The following is a 16,596-nucleotide window of genomic DNA, read 5'->3' as shown; positions in this document are numbered from 1 at the left end:
AAAGGGTTTTCTCCTGGTCTCAGTTTGAGTCTATCTAAAAATAACCAACCTGAAAGAATGCTCCAGGTCACTAATAAGAGGAGGAAAGCAAACCAAAGCCCTCAGAAAACTGGCAAAGGCGGCAAAAGATGGGAATGGTCGATGTTGGAGGAGGAGTAGAAAGAGAGGCACACTCGTGCATTGTCGGTAGAGCTGCAAATTAATAAAACTACTTTGGAAAGCAATTTGGAATCATGAAATTAAAGTGACTAAAACACCCGTGCCTTTTAGCCCAGAGATCCCACTTTCTATGCATTTGCCCCAGTGAGGTCACTGATTTTTTTTTTTAAAGAACTCACATAAATCATAATATGTATAACAGCTTTTTTTTTTTAAAGGTATCAAAGAATTCAAGCAAAGTAGATGCCCGTTGGCCAAATTATTACTGTGCTAAACAAAACAGGGAGTAAGCTGGGCCATAAACACAAGGATGACCCCAGTGCAAATGGACAACAAATCAACTAGAGATGAATATTGCCAAATTTCTAAGAGCAAGTGTGACTATAGGAAAAGACATCCCCTCTTCACTATTGCAGAAGGGTAGAGGGGGCTCACATAGTAACAGTCACTCTCATTTATACGGCACCTACTACGTTCCAGGCACGACAAGAAGTCACTCTCATTTATACGGCACCTACTACGTTCCAGGCACGACAACAAGTCCCTCACATTTATACGGCACCTACTACGTTCCAGGCACGACAACAAGTCACTCTCATTTATACGGCACCTACTACGTTCCAGACACGATAAGAAGTCACTCTCATTTATACGGCACCTACTACGTTCCAGGCACGACAACAAGTCACTCTCATTTATACGGCACCTACTACGTTCCAGGCACGACAACAAGTCACTCTCATTTATACGGCACCTACTACGTTCCAGACACGACAATAAGTCACTCTCATTTATACGGCACCTACTACGTTCCAGACACGACAACAAGTCACTCTCATTTATACGGCACCTACTACGTTCCAGACACGATAAGAAGTCACTCTCATTTATACGGCACCTACTACGTTCCAGGCACGACAACAAGTCACTCTCATTTATGCGGCACCTACTATGTTCCAGGCACGACAAGAAGTCCCTCACATTTATACGGCACCTACTACGTTCCAGGCACGACAACAAGTCACTCTCATTTATACGGCACCTACTACGTTCCAGGCACGACAATAAGTCCCTCACATTTATACGGCACCTACTACGTTCCAGGCACGACAATAAGTCCCTCACATTTATACGGCACCTACTACGTTCCAGGCACGACAAGAAGTCACTCTCATTTATACGGCACCTACTACGTTCCAGGCACGACAACAAGTCACTCTCATTTATACGGCACCTACTACGTTCCAGGCACGACAATAAGTCCCTCACATTTATACGGCACCTACTACGTTCCAGGCATGACAATAAGTCCCTCACATTTATACGGCACCTACTACATTCCAGGCATGACAATACGTCCCTCACATTTATACGACACCTACTACGTTCCAGGCACGACAACAAGTCACTCTCATTTATACGGCACCTACTACGTTCCAGGCACGACAATAAGTCCCTCACATTTATACGGCACCTACTACATTCCAGGCATGACAATACGTCCCTCACATTTATACGACACCTACTACGTTCCAGACACGACAATAAGTCACTCTCATTTATATGGCACCTACTACGTTCCAGGCACGACAACAAGTCCCTCACATTTATACGGCACCTACTATGTTCCAGACATGACAATAATAAGCCACTAACCTTTATACAGAACTTACTCCAGATATGACAACACTAAATGCTTTACAATTTTCAACTCATTAGACCCTCACAACACCCCTGAGAGGTAAGTGCCATTATGACCCCCATTTTACAGATGAGGAAACTGAGGCGGGCAGAGGTTAAGTACCCAAGGTCACACCGCTAGTACGTGTCTCCGATTTGAATTCAGGTCTTCCTGACTTCAGGCCTGGTTCTATGCACTGCGTCATCACCTCACTGCCTAGCAGAACACTGCCCATATTGTCCCCCTTTTTTCCAGTTTGCTGATTTTTTTTTCTTTTTCTTTGTTAGATGGGGCAGCTCTGTGGGTAGAGGGAAGGGTAGTGAGGGGAAGGGGAGGGGAGAAATCTAGGTCTTATAAAAACAAAAAAACACAAAAATTAGTTTTTAACAAAAGCGGATCTGTGGGTGTATGCTTCCCAAAGCTCGAGAACCACTAGTTTGGAACAGCTATGACCGTCCCCACCCCCAGCTATAGATGTTCCTAACAAAACATCCTCAAGGCACTCTAGAAAGAGGAAGTGGTTCCAATTAGGGCCGGTGCCTGCTCACTTATACCTCTGTGCAGCTTCTGGTCCTTCCTTCCCCCCACTGGGCAGGGCACAAGACAAAGCCAGCTCTGGGCCCACCGCAGCACAACCCTCCCCCGAGAGGCTCCGAGCCGGCTTTCCATCCCCCGCCGTCCAGGCTGACCCAACGCCAGCCTGGAACGCGGCTCTGGGTCCGGGGAGGGCAGAGCGGCCCGCGAGGACTCCTGGGAGTCGGGCTCCGAGGCTGCTGGGCCGCTGGCTGCCGGGCAGAGTCCCAAGGGGGTCCGGGAGCCGTCGGGATGCGCCGCCCAGGAGCCAGGGCCCCGACAGTCTGGGGACCCTGGACAGCCAGGAAGACTGATTCTTGGCAAAGAAATAAGTGCTGCAAAAGAGAAGCTCCAGGAGGAGGAGAAGGAGGAGGAGACCCATGGGCCTGCCAGGTGGTGGATGGGAGTGCCAGGGTCACCTGTTCCAGCTCATCCCCTTTCTCCCTGCCCAGAGTCTGCCCACGGTACCCAGCCGCCTCCCCCAGCTGGCAGGAAGGAGCCGGAACACTTTCCAGTCAGAGACATGGGGCAGTACAGTGGCAAAACACAACCGCTTATCAGAGAACCAGGTTCAAATCCCGCTGACTCCACCACTTACTCGGTTTTCCTTCCGGGCCCGTTTCCAGGACCCTATTTCTTGGCGCTGTGTCAAAGGGAGACTTATGGGTACATGGTTTTGCACGGCATCTTTCCCCAAGTCCTATCTGCTCATTCCCAGGCAGGAGCCACCTTGGGCACCAGCTGGCTCTGCCCTCCCCCCCGGGGCCTCTTGCAAGCCGACGCTACAGAGACATTCGCCCTGGCTCTGTGCCCACCCGCTCCTGGGCCACAGCTTAGATTTCCCTGGAGATGGAAAGCTTTTCAATTCCAGGCAGCTGTGACACGGGAAAGCCGTGAAGCTGGAAAATGGTGGCTCTCGGAGGAGACAGATTACGTGGCCTCAGAATGCCAAGTGTGCCCGCTGACATCAGCCCGGGCACAAAGGGGCTTCGGAGGCCACTGCGCCGACCCTCCTCCTCTGACAGAAAAGGTGACCGAGGGCCGGGAAGCCGACGTGACTTGGCCAAAATCATACAGGCAGATGCGGTGACCCTCTGGGCCTTGAGCGCCTTCCTCTCTGCCTCAGGGTCCTCCTTTTAAAAAATAATCTGGCCCATAGGGTCACAGAGTGGGCAGTGATCATAGCTGGGATGGACGGAAGAGCCCATTTTACAGATGAGGGAACTAGGGATCTTCAAGAATGGCAGAAATGCTTCTCCCATGGGCCAGACAGAACTCGGCCCCAAAACAGAGGGCTCTGGTAAGGAATGAGGGGGAAGCCGTGGCCGGAGGGCCCTGAGCCTACTCCTCCCGCTGTCTCGAGGGCCGTCTGAATCCCACCATTCCGAGAAAGAGCTTAAAAGCATGTATTCTAAGTTGAAGGAGACTAGAGGTCACCAAGTCCAACCTCTTGCTTTGACAAATGAAGAAACTGAATCCCAGAAAGAGGATTACTCAGGACTACAAAGTCCGGTAAGTGTCTGAGGTAGGATCTGAATCCGGGTCATCCGGCTCTGAGGTTAACCACGGCACACTGGCTCTCAGAGATGCCCAGACCCTTCCTTCCTCTGCCTCTTCCCCCCGCTGGCAAAGCCGCCCAGGTTCCGGCTGGGGAGGGGGCCTGGATGCCGAGCCCCGCGTCCCGGACGCCGAGCCCCACATCCCAGATGCCGAGCCCCGCGTCCCGGATGCCGAGCCCCGCGTCCCGGACTCCAAGCCCCACATCCCGGATGCCGAGCCCCACATCCCGGATGCCGAGCCCCACATCCCGGACTCCAAGCCCCGCGTCCCGGATGCCGAGCCCCGCGTCCCGGACGCCGAGCCCCGCGTCCCTCGTGGTTCTGTGTGAGGCTCTCTGCCACCCCCCGGGCCTCGAGGTCGGCTGGCTGCCCGCGCCGTCCATTTGCCCTCCACAGAGAGAACGCGGGGGTCTTGCCTCTCCCCGCTCCCTCGGTGTTTCCTCCCACTCCCAGACCCAGAAACATCCTTCAGGCAGGGCATTCAGCACGGATGCTGACATGTGGGCAGGTCACCAGAGGCTGATTCTAGAGCAGGACTTGAGTCACCTGGGACAAGGGCCCCCCAGCAGCCAAGAGGAGGGGCCCGAGATGGAGGTTCCAAGGCACCCGTGGAGCCTCCGTCTCCCGGCAAGGTCGGGCCCTCACTCTGGGGATGCCTCGAGTGGAGCCGTCGGGAACCCTGGGAAGTGGCCAGGCCCCCAGGGAGGCTCAGAATCCGCCGTCCCCCTAAGCCATACTTAGCACCTCCTCAAACACCAGCCTTTTCTTCTCCCCAGAGAGAGCCCAAAGGCTCTTGGAGGAACAGCCCTTAATGCCAGGGCCTGTTAATGGAGCCTTTCTCCACCCTTACTTTGAGACGCTGTCAGTCCTAAACAGCTGCTTCCTCCCACAGGCGTAGTCGTGGGCCAGCCCATATCTTAATTTACTTAACTTACTACCTGCGTGACCTTGGACCGAATCCGCTCAGCCCTAGTTTCCTCATCTGTAAAATGAGATCGGCCTCTTAGGCCCTTTCAGCGCCAGGTCCTCTCGTTCTCCCCAAACCTGAGCCGGAGAATCCCACAGCCAAGACACCGAGAGGCCCCGTCTGTACCTGCTCTGAGGGAGGCTTTCCTCACAATTACCCTGAGAAAAAAAGTCCCAGGAGGCAACTCTTGGGAGAATTCATGCTCCTGGTTCACACAAAGGAACCTGGGCTCAGAGCAGCCCAGACTTCCCAGAACGCTCCGGCGGGATGTGCGGAAGCCGAGGGCTCCCCCCGACTGCCCCGGGCCGGCCGAGGCTTTGGCCACTTCCCCGAGGAGGCCCCGACACCCTCCAGGACCAGGACCCACCCGTGCAGGGGAGGCCACAGGCCGTGACGGGGCAGGGGCAGGGAGAAACCCTCCAGGCGTCCAGCCCCGCCAGAGGCTCCCGCCAGGAGTCACCATCCGGAGTCTGCCGAGGCTCCTGGGGAAGCTCGCGTCCCACATCTCAGCTGGGAAATCTGGCTCAGAGCTCCCTGCCCACCAGGGCCCTTGCCAGCCGGTCACGTGGCTGACCCGCTCAGAGACTGCGGAAACGGTCCCGCTTTTCCCCCTTGGAAGAACCCGGGCTCACTCCCGCCACGACAAGGGACACACACAGAGTTTGGCAGTTCGCAGAACAGGAGGAGATTTAGCATGAGAAGGGACCTTGGAGGCCATCAAATACCCGCCCACCTCATTTTTACACAAGGGGAAACTGAGGTTAGTGAGATTAGGGGACTTCCCAAGGCCAAAGAGAGAGCTCCGTGGCAGGAGGTGGGATCTGAATCCATTCTCTGCCACTCCAGAGACACCCTTTTCCACTGCACCGTCCTCAGTACCCTGGGGACCAGTTAACACTCAGGAAATGCTTTGGGAGAGCAAAGCATCCTGCAAGACACTAGAAACAACGAAAATGGAAAAGCGGGACCGTGCTGAGCCGAGAGACACCCATGGAGGAGCGCAGCCCTCTCAGCAGGAATCAGTCAGTCGGCGAGCCTTTATTAACCACCCACTGGGGGCCGGACGTGGTATTGGGGGCTAGAAGCAGCCGGCGAGACACCAGCCCTCCCTCCCCCGGGCCCGGGCCCACGGCAGGACTTACGTCAGTGGGCTCCCTCTGCTGTCCCGGGCTGCCCCTCAGCCAGCTGCGGCTCAGCTCGCTCAGCTCCGGGATGGGCTGAACCTTGAGCCGGACGTGGTCTCCGGACTGCCGGATCATCTCCACGATCTCGTCCCGCGACTTGTTCTCCACGTTCTGCCCGTTGATCTCCACCAGCCGGTCCCCGGGCACCAGCCCCAGGGCCAGGTCCTTGGTGCCCGCCCCGGGCTCGGCAAAGTGCACCACGCGCCGGTAGGCCTGCCCCTCGGGCGCCCGGTCCAGCACGGTCGTCCGCCGGAGGGAGAAGCCAAAGTCCCCGGTGGGGCGCCTCTGAAGCTCCAGCTCCCGGGGCGGGGGGGGTAGCAGGGGCGCCACGGCGGGCAGCCGCAGGTCAGCAGCGAACCGCTTGCTCACCAGCTCGGGGCCCCGGGTCTTGAAGCCGGGCCACGGGGCGCCGGGGCCGGCCTGACGTGCCAGCTGGCCCTCCAGCGTCCGGACCTCCACCTGAGGCGAGGGGGCGGCCGAGTGCTCCGAGGGCGTGGAGGTCTCCGAGGCGCTGCCGTCGCGGCTGCGCTGGGAGAAGGAAAAGCGCTTGACGATCATCTGCGAGTTCTGCTTGGCCAGGGAGCCGAACTTGGCGGCCCGCTGCAGCACCGAGGGCCGGCCGCCCTCCTCGCCCTTGAGGTCGTCGCTCGAGCTGGCCGTGCTCAGGTGGCCCGAGTCGAGGATGACGCTGCCCCGGTTACTGTCGGAATCGATGTCGGTCAAGTGCAGGTCCGAGCCGCTGGCCACCTTGATGGGGATGGGGTTGGAGATCTCCAGCCTTGTCTTGGACTCCCTCTTGGAGGAGCGGTTCAAGTTAAAGAAGCCGCGTCTGAGACTCATCTCCTCCAGGCTCCGCAGCTCGGCCGCCGACATCCGCTCCTTCTTCTCCTTCTTCTCCTTCTTCTCCTTCCGGCTCCCATCTTTGTCTTTCTTCATCAAGTTAAACATGGTAGGCGTCTTGGGGCTGGGAGGTGGACCCCCAGAGGCTCACAGATGCTCAGCACCGGGCCCCTGCTCCCCAACGCGACACTAAACGGAAACACAAAAGGAGAATTTAGGAACTCGAATCATTAGAGAGCTTAGCGCCAGGTCCAGTCCCCACCCACATTCTAGCTGGTGGAGCGCAAGGGGTGTCAGTCCTGTCCCGGTCTGTCCTGCCTTTATCCTCCCAGAGCCTCAGTTTCCTCAACTCTCAAATGAGTTGGACTCCATGGTCTCCAAGGGCCCCCTGTTAACTCCTGAAATTCCAAAGACCAAGAAAGGCAAGAGAGGCAGTTTGAGATCAAAGAGCAGGCAGTCTGGGAACCCAAGGGCAGAGTTTGACTCATTCTTTCCCTACCTGGCTAACCTTGGGGGAAAAAAAACAACAATCTCTGGATCTCAGTGCCCTCATTCATAAAATCAGGAGATTGAGTCTACAAGGTCCCGTCCAACCCCAAATCACAACTTCCCTCAGTTTTCTCATCTCCTTCCTTCCTCCCTCTGTTCAGTTTTCTTATCTGCAAAAGGAGGTTGGACTAACTGGCCTCCAAAGTGCCCTTCAGCCCCAGATCTTTGAAGCTGATCTCCAAAAGAAAGAGCAAAATATCTGATTTTCTTCTTGCCTTTGAGATGTCACAAGTTATAGGACTTGAATTATCTGGGGAAGCAACAGGAGGAATGTATCTTCCCAAAAGATTCCTCACAACAACCCAAATCGAGAGGGCCAGAAAACTCAAAAGGATTCCTGCCCACCAGCTTCTCCATCTCCAGCCAACAACCAAAGGGAAAAGATAACGACTCCTGGGCTCTCTTCCCCAAATCTAAGGGGGGAAATCATCAGCACTTCCCTGCCCCATTCCCAGACAAAGCTCCCTCTCCCTCAGGAGCATCTAGCCCCCTCGCTGCTCGCATCCCACAGTAGAGGCCCGAGATCCCAGAAAGGGAAAAACAAAAGGAAAGGGAAGTTCCCAGCTGAAAGAAACAGCAACCAGCTGGGGGTAGGAGGGGATGGGCTGGGAAGGGTCAAATCCTCCATAAACAGGATTCTGAAAAACTCACATCCTTTTCCCCCCCATGACCAATGCCTAAATATATACCTCAGAAGGATAGAAGTCATGGTGGGCCAGAATGTAGCTCCCACCAGCTTGAAAGAGAAGAGAGAGGAAGGGGGTGGGGAGACAGAGAAGAGGAGGGGAGGGAGAGAAAGCGGGGAGGGAAAAAGAGAGAGAGAGAAACAGAAGGGAGAGAAGAGAGAGAGGAGAGAGGAAGGAGGTGGGGAGACAGAGAAGAGGAGGGGAGGGAGAAAAGGGGGGAGGGAGAAAAAGAGAGAAAGACAGAAGGGAGAGAAGAGAGAGAGGCGAGAGGAAGGAGGTGGAGAGAGGGAGAGCAGCCCAACAGCCCCAGAGTTACCACTCTCCGTCTTTCTAGCAGGCAATGAGAAGTGGGTCACATTGTTCCACCAGAAATCAGATTCTAGTACCCCCCCATCAATACCACCAGAAAGGAGCAGGTACCATAAAGCCCCCACCCACCCTCATGATTACCTTCAACCTTGGAGACCTCCCCATCCATCCCTGCAGCTGAAGGGGTCACAAAGCAAGAGAAACCCAGAAACCAAGTAGATAAACCTAGAAGCAGCCATCAAGAATCCCCAGGTCTGGGATGGTTGGGTCAGCATACTCATAGATTGACTGCTGAGGTCTCTCTTCTCATGGGCTCTCCCCCATCTCTTTTGTAAGCCAATCAGGTGTTCATCAACAGGATCAGTGCCAGCTGCTGATAGAAGGTAGGATGGCCCTCCCTCCTCTGCCCTCGTTGTTTTTCCCCGGAGAGACCCCCACACTACAAGTCTGTTGCCCTTTCATCATCCTCATCCCCATCATCATCCTCATCCCCATCACCACCATCATCAGCACCATTCTCCTGAATCCTGACACTTTCATCCAACTACCAAAACTCCATCACTCTGTCCTGAACACAAAACATGGAAAAAAGCTAGAAGAGTAACTTGTCGCAGTAATATTGCCGAGGGTCCCGCTCAATATGGAGACAAGAATAAGATGAGGAAGATGACAGGGCACAAGTGAAAAGCTTAATAAGCGGCGTTCACCCACAAGTTTGCAAAGCACCGACTGGTTTAATCCACACATCAAGCCTGTAAGACAGGTGCTACCATTAGCCCCAATCTAAGGTTAAGAAAATCGAGACTCAGCAAAGAGTCAGGAGACAGACTGAGAATCTCCCAGCTCTCCCTGTGCCATTCACGGGGCGGTGCCTTTGGTGACGGACGGGTGAGTAAGTGCCCTCTTTCTGTCCAAAGGGAACTAAGACACATGGAAATTTAGAGCTGGATGTAAATAACCCTCTGGGATCTTCTTGTTCACCTTCCTGCCCCCATTTCCCGGAGAAGGAAACTGAGACGCAGGACTCTCCCAAGATTACACAGCTGGGGGCATTCACCGCCAGGGCTGGAGTCCAGACGTCTGCCGCCTCTGAGTGACAGCAAACTGGTTTGGAGTCGGGATAGTCAGGAGCGCGGCATCGGAGGTGGCGTCCACCAGGTTCCAGCTCCCCACTGGCCCGCCAGGGACGAGGGAGAAGGGAGGGGTCTGTGGGCACCGGGCCTCCGGGTCAGGGCCCCGGCACCTTCCTGAGGAGCCCAAAGGAACAGCACCACTACCAGCCCCGGGCCGAGGTTAGCTAACTCCTCCCGGGCGTCCAGCCTCCCCCTCCACACTAGGGCTATTTCTAAGCTTCACATCTTTAACAAAAGTGGGAAAACATGGACACAGGAGTCGGAGCACCCAATTCAAAACCCCCGGGGGAATTTGGGCAAGATCCCTTCACCTTCCAGTCCAAGGACACCGTACTCTACAAACCCATGTTCTCTTGGCCAGGCCCAGAAGCTGCCCCCCAAAAGGCCGTACCTCTGACCTCGAAGAAACTTTGTGAGTTCATTCCATCCATCCCCCTGTCCCCGTGCAACTCTCCTGGACTCCAGCCCTGGCAATCCCCCCAGTGTAATCTTGGGAGAGTCCTGCATCTCAGTTTCCCTGTGAAATGGGGGTGGGAAGGGGAACGAGATTTCCAGCTCTAAAATTCCATGTTTCTTAGTTTCCCTTGGACAGAAAGAGGACACTTACTCACCCGTCCGTCACCAAAGGCACCGCCCCGTGCCATTCACGGGGAGAGCTGGGAGATTCTCAGTCTGTTTCCACAACCCGGAGCCAACACCTCTTTTCCAGGATGTTTCAAGACTTCATCCACACCCACAGCTGCTCCTCGGGCACCTCCCTGGTTTGGATTTGGGTTTCTCACCAGTCTAGATGTTCAAACAATAGTAAAGTCTCTGATTTTATTGGCCCAGGAAACTCCCGGTGTGGAGCGCTCCATTACCGTGCAGGTCTCCACCCATCCAGTTCAGAAGATCAGTTTGAGGGAGATGTCTAGGAAGGGGGGGGGGGGAGAGGTTAAATTACTTGCCCCAAATCACGCGGCTAGTGTCAAAGACAGCACCCAGTTCTTGCTGAGTGTTGTTCTACTCACTTATGCTGCCTTCCAGAGCAAACTCTCTTCCAAGGTCACTACGCAGTACGTGTTAAACTGATCTATCAGAATGTAAACTCTGATAACAGAGAGGGCCTCACCTTTGTGTCTGCAAAAGGGGAAAGGAAAGGGGAGAATAAGCATTTATATAGCACCTACTGTGTTCCAGGCACTATGCTGGTTGAGTACTTTAAAAAATATCATTACAATTATTATTATCTGATATCAGGCAAATCTTGTTATCATCTATGTTTTACAGTTGAGGAAACTGAGGCAAAAGGTGATTTTTTTTTTTTTTTTAATTTGCTTAGGATCCCCAGCTAGGAAGTCTCTGAGGCTGGAACCGAACTCTGGTTTTCCTGACTCAAGGTCCGGCTGTAGCCACTGCTAACACCAGCAGACTGCCTGGTACACAGTAGGTGCTTAATAAATCCATTTTTAGTCATTTCCCTATAATGGTGATTTGCAACACTGATGGGGCCGTCAGTAGCCACACAGACCCACCTGTACCCAAAAAGCATCTTCACTCCAGCCTACGTCTCTCAAAGACCTCCAGGAGAGGGGTCCCCATCTACTCTTAAGGCAACTTCCTCCTGCTTGTGGACCATCTAACAGGTAACGTGTCTCCTGACCTCAGGCCTAAATTGCCCATTTTGCACCATTCCCAGTCAGCTCTTAACTGAAGAACTTGTGTACTGAACAAGTAGGATCCTGCTCCCGGGAACAGCCCTTCGAGTATTAGGAATGAGCCAGCCATCCCATCTCCCCCCTCCCCATCCCCACGCCCAGCCTTCTCTCCAGGGTAAACCTGCCTCTAAAGCCCCTCCTCACCCTAGCACTCACTGGTGCTCTTGGTGCTTATTCCTTTGCCCTCGTGACCCACTTATTTACCAGTCACCCCAGTACCACGGAGGGTCCCTGGTGTGGGTTGATGGGGGAAGGGCAGAGGGGGGAAGGGGGATCTGCTTGGGAACTCCCTTTCTATTCTGACTCAAAGAATGGTAAGATCTTGCCTTCTTTGTTATATTACTTTGATCTTCAAGCCCTCCTTCCATCTTTCCCAGCCTCTAAGTGCTTAATGAATCACAGAATCCTAACCTACAGAAGCCCAGGGATCCTGGAATTTGAATCTTCATCTACTTTTTTCCTCAACAACAACAACAACAACAAGAAGCCCATACAAGGTCAACTATTATATTAACTTAGCACGAAGCCGGGCCATGGGCTCCCGAGAGTCAGGCTGGTTAGTCTCCATGACAAGAGGATCTAAAAGGGAATAACTCGGCATGCTAGCCGAGAAACGAGACCCCAGCTGGATGGGGAAATGGCTGAGGAACCCCCGCCCCATCCCCCTCGCACCAATGGCGGCGTCCCCACGGTGCTTCTGGGATCCCCCGGAGGAAGAGCTGACGCCCCAACCGTCTTTCTCGTTTTTCAGAAGCCTCAGCATTTTTACTTAGGAAAAGCATGGCAAAATCTGTCTGCGGGCTGTTCCTACCTGAATCCCACCAAAGCAGAGGAGGACGAGAATTTCTACAATTACTCTCCTAGAGCACGCTACCCTTCTCCGACCGTTAGGGAGGGAACGCCAGGGTCCTCTCCCATTTTATCAGTCCTAACAAGCGAGGATCTTGGGTCCTGAGCTGGAAGGAACTCTTGTGACAGATGGAGAACGTGAGCGTGAAATGATTTGCCCTGTGTGACCAGGTAGTGAGCCTCACTGGCAGGATTTGAACTCGGACCCTCATCGGACTAAAGTCAGTACTCTTTGAGCGCCCTGAGAGTAGCCGTCCACGTTTTGTGTCCTCCCTCTTCCCCCCATTGCCGAATTCCAACTCCATTACGCCGGGCTGATGTGGCTTTAAATGGGGACAGATAAGTGGGTCACCTTTCCATGGGGGTTTTAGACGCCCGAGGGACAGCAGCTTAGAGAGGGGCCAGAGAGAACGGGTCCCGGCCCCCCTCCCCTCTACAAGCCCGTGCAGGCTCCTCTCATAAATAAAAACAAAGGAAATGCTTTGCTCTGGGATGACAGGCCTTCCTCCCCTGGCCTCTGACCTCGGGAGAGGCCATTTCCTTCAGCTCGGGGCTTTTTTCTCCCCCAGCTGTCCACTTCACACTGCACACAGGGCTCGGACCCCACGTCAGCCGGCTAGAAGCAGCCCAGCCCAGCCCAGCCCGGCTCCCCACGAGGCGAGAAGAGGCCCAACCACCTCCCTGGGCCTGTTCTGCTGAGCTCGCAGCCTCTGACTCACCCCTCGTCACAGGGCGCTTATCTGGCTCCAGGTGTACTCCAAGCCCACTGCACATGTCTAGCATGACATCAGCCGCCCCCGGGGCACGCCCGGAGCCACAGCGGCTCCTCCCTGGCCATCTCCGTCCCCGGTCAACCAGCCAGTGGCCCCGGCCGAGCCGAGGCTCCCCACGAGGCCCGTGGAGCCAATGACCCCATTTCCCCATCAGTTAATTTGTCTCTGTTTGCTTTCCCTGACACCTCTTCTTTGCCGAAATACCCTTGACCTTAGCGGGAAAAACCCTCCTCAAGAAGTTCCCCAGGAAAGTTCCCAAATGACCGCTCTGTCCTTAATTCAGTGACTTTTGAACAATGGGTTCCCGACCCTGGGCCTCGGTTTCCCGCTCTGTGAAGTGAGAATTGGGAGAAGGCTGAGCTAACAGATCGTGAGTGAGACCACCCGTCTCTTCCCCCCTGTTCGTTCCCCCGGGGCGTCTCCGGAGCCAGCAAGGGACAGTCACTGCCCACACATCTAGGCCAAGAGTCAAATCCACCTCTTGTGCTTCCTAAAGATCTTTCTGGACTCAGTTATTTCCAACTCTGCGTCCAGCTCCATGACCTATGGCCTCCTCAAGGCTCAGCTCAGCCGGGCTCTGTTTTCAAAGGCTTAAAGCAGCTTTATCTGAAAGAACTCTTGATTATTAACCATGATACATTCAGCACCTCCTCACAAAGCCCAGGTCTTGGCCCAAAGCTTAGGCCTCTGAGCTGGAAAGGACCCTGAAGCTCTTCTAGAGCCAAAAAGGTCACCCACAGGAAGGAGTGAGCAAGATTTGAATACGGGTCCTGTCTCTGAAACCATGGAGCTGCATGAGCCCTCAGAAGCTACCTCTCTCGTTTTACAGAGGAAGAAACTGAAACCTGAGGAAGTCAAGGGAGGCAGGATCTGAATCCAGGACTTCCTTTTTGGGAGGGGGATTAAGTGTCACACTGGGTCTGAGGCTGAATTTGAACTCGGGTCCTCCTGACAAGGCGGCGCTCTGTCCACTGCGCCATCTAGCTGCCCCTGAATCCAAGACTTCCACATCCAGCTATCGCATAAAAAATCCATCGCTAAAGTCTGCAAAATCCCGGCAGAGAGAAAGAGCCCTTTAAACCTTCAGTCCCACAGCTTAAACCACTGCCTGAGATGGGCTGTTTGAAACGTCAGGGGAACATAGATAATTTACAAGTCGCACGATCCTACCTCGAGACAAAGAACAGGCCAAAAGATGGTAGACTTGAAGGAGAAGGGAGGGCCCCACTCTGGACACTCTCGCATCCCCAGAACAGCCTGACAGCCCCCTGAGAAAAGTCCCCCACCCCCGCCCTACGCTTCCTCCTCATACTGTCTGGACCCAGGGGGATGGCAGAGTAAAGTGGGATCAGAAGGAACACCAGCTCCGCCACCAACTTGGGACAGGGAAGCTCAGTCAAGCCCCCCCAGCTCAGAGCCCCGCTGTGGGCACCCCAGGAAGAAGTGGTTGGAGCAGCTCTGCTCCCTCAAACTCGTCGGAGAAAACAAGTCCCTTCTCCTTACTCACCACTCCCCAGTGACCACTTCCTCCCCTGGGGAGACCAAAGCACCCCAAGAGTCCGGGGGGTGGGGGGGGCTCAGGATCTAACTGCCAGCAGCTTGGAATCTGGCCAGCAGGTCAGGAAAGCAGATCCGTTGGAGGCCTCGGCTGGTTCCTGCCGCTCGGCCCTGCCTGCTCCAGATGGACTGCGTCTGGCTGCAGACAGCCCGGACTCCGAGAGGCAGAGGAACAGCCTCCCGCACTCCCCAAAGCCCACCCCGCATTGCCCTCCGAGGCAGTGACCCAGCACGGCTAGGAAGCCTGTAGTCTTCCTGACACTAGGCAAACAGAGCCAGCACTCCACCCCTCAGCAGGGAGGTTTCTCTCAGGTCCCGGCCTCCCGGCTGCTCCACCCAGAACTCCCCTGGAGGGACCTGTGGGACTGGCCTGTCCCACACGCCAGTCCCTGGACCGGGGCCAGCAGCACTGACAGCCAGAGTGTGGCCAGGCAGAGGTGACCGGAGGCGAGAGGCTACCTAGAGATGCCCCAGGAAGGCTGTAACTGAAGCCTTTGAAGGTGAGAGGCCGGGGCCTAGAGGAGGCACATTACCAAGGTCGGGGAGGCAGGACTTGCCAGGGGAGGCAACAAGGGCTGGCGCTGCCTTCCACCTAACCCTAACTATGTACGGCACACAGTAGGCACTCAAGAAATGGCGACTGACTGGGTGGAAAAGGAGCAGAACGCAAGTGTGAGGTCGCTGGCCTTCCTCCAAAGCACAATTCTGCAGGCCATCGATGCCCTCTCTGACTCTTCTCTGCCCTCCTCAGACGATCGATTATTAAGCAGCTATAATGTTTCGGGACCAACGTTAGGTCCCGGGAAGAGGGTGTCGGGTCCTCGGGATAGGGACCATCCAGGCCCTCTTCCCCCATTGCCGAATTCCAACTCCATTACGCCGGGCTGATGTGGCTTTAAATGGGGACAGATAAGTGGGTCACCTTTCCATGGGGGTTTTAGACGCCCGAGGGACAGCAGCTTAGAGAGGGGCCAGAGAGAACGGGTCCCGGCCCCCCTCCCCTCTACAAGCCCGTGCAGGCTCCTCTCATAAATAAAAACAAAGGAAATGCTTTGCTCTGGGATGACAGGCCTTCCTCCCCTGGCCTCTGACCTCGGGAGAGGCCATTTCCTTCAGCTCGGGGCTTTTTTCTCCCCCAGCTGTCCACTTCACACTGCACACAGGGCTCGGACCCCACGTCAGCCGGCTAGAAGCAGCCCAGCCCAGCCCAGCCCGGCTCCCCACGAGGCGAGAAGAGGCCCAACCACCTCCCTGGGCCTGTTCTGCTGAGCTCGCAGCCCTCTGACTCACCCCTCGTCACAGGGCGCTTATCTGGCTCCAGGTGTACTCCAAGCCCGCTGCACATGTCTAGCATGACATCAGCCGCCCCCCGGGGCACGCCCGGAGCCACAGCGGCTCCTCCCTGGCCATCTCCGTCCCCGGTCAACCAGCCAGTGGCCCGGCCGAGCCGAGGCTCCCCACGAGGCCCGTGGAGCCAATGACCCCATTTCCCCATCAGTTAATTTGTCTCTGTTTGCTTTCCCTGACACCTCTTCTTTGCCGAAATACCCTTGACCTTAGCGGGAAAAACCCTCCTCAAGAAGTTCCCCAGGAAAGTTCCCAAATGACCGCTCTGTCCTTAATTCAGTGACTTTTGAACAATGGGTTCCCGACCCTGGGCCTCGGTTTCCCGCTCTGTGAAGTGAGAATTGGGAGAAGGCTGAGCTAACAGATCGTGAGTGAGACCACCCGTCTCTTCCCCCCTGTTCGTTCCCCCGGGGCGTCTCCGGAGCCAGCAAGGGACAGTCACTGCCCACACATCTAGGCCAAGAGTCAAATCCACCTCTTGTGCTTCCTAAAGATCTTTCTGGACTCAGTTATTTCCAACTCTGCGTCCAGCTCCATGACCTATGGCCTCCTCAAGGCTCAGCTCAGCCGGGCTCTGTTTTCAAAGGCTTAAAGCAGCTTTATCTGAAAGAACTCTTGATTATTAACCATGATACATTCAGCACCTCCTCACAAAGCCCAGGTCTTGGCCCAAAGCTTAGGCCTCTGAGCTGGAAAGGACCCTGAAGCTCTTCTAGAGCCAAAAAGGTCACCC

The 16,596-nt window shown here is 55.1% G+C and overlaps 1 protein-coding gene and 1 long non-coding RNA gene across 10 annotated transcripts in view; both read right to left on the bottom strand.

The window, feature by feature from the left end:
* LOC127558904 (uncharacterized) overlaps positions 1-3,979 on the bottom strand; it is a 6,262-nt gene extending 2,283 nt beyond the window's left edge. The window contains exons 1-5 of one of the 6 annotated variants that reach the window (XR_007953031.1): positions 1,538-3,979; positions 1,298-1,393; positions 1,154-1,201; positions 818-913; positions 1-769 (exon numbers count right to left, since the gene is read on the bottom strand). The exon at positions 1-769 is cut by the window's left edge and continues 2,283 nt beyond it. This is a non-coding gene — a long non-coding RNA (uncharacterized LOC127558904). The other 5 variants (XR_007953033.1, XR_007953035.1, XR_007953036.1 and 2 more) reach the window with 5 other exon arrangements.
* MYO18A (myosin XVIIIA) overlaps positions 1-16,596 on the bottom strand; it is a 151,963-nt gene that overhangs the window by 131,507 nt on the left and 3,860 nt on the right. For all 4 annotated transcript variants that reach the window (XM_051992270.1, XM_051992273.1, XM_051992271.1 and 1 more), the window contains exon 2: positions 6,082-7,152. In XM_051992270.1, the coding sequence (XP_051848230.1) occupies positions 6,082-7,071 (990 nt within the window). In that variant the 5' untranslated portion in view covers positions 7,072-7,152. The remainder of the gene's footprint in view (positions 1-6,081; positions 7,153-16,596) is intronic.

This window comes from Antechinus flavipes, chromosome 4 (genome assembly GCF_016432865.1).
Source record: "Antechinus flavipes isolate AdamAnt ecotype Samford, QLD, Australia chromosome 4, AdamAnt_v2, whole genome shotgun sequence".
Taxonomy (NCBI): domain Eukaryota; kingdom Metazoa; phylum Chordata; class Mammalia; order Dasyuromorphia; family Dasyuridae; genus Antechinus; species Antechinus flavipes.
The sequence above is the reverse complement of the archived record's forward strand: the minus strand, read 5'-3'. Positions and strand labels throughout refer to the sequence as shown.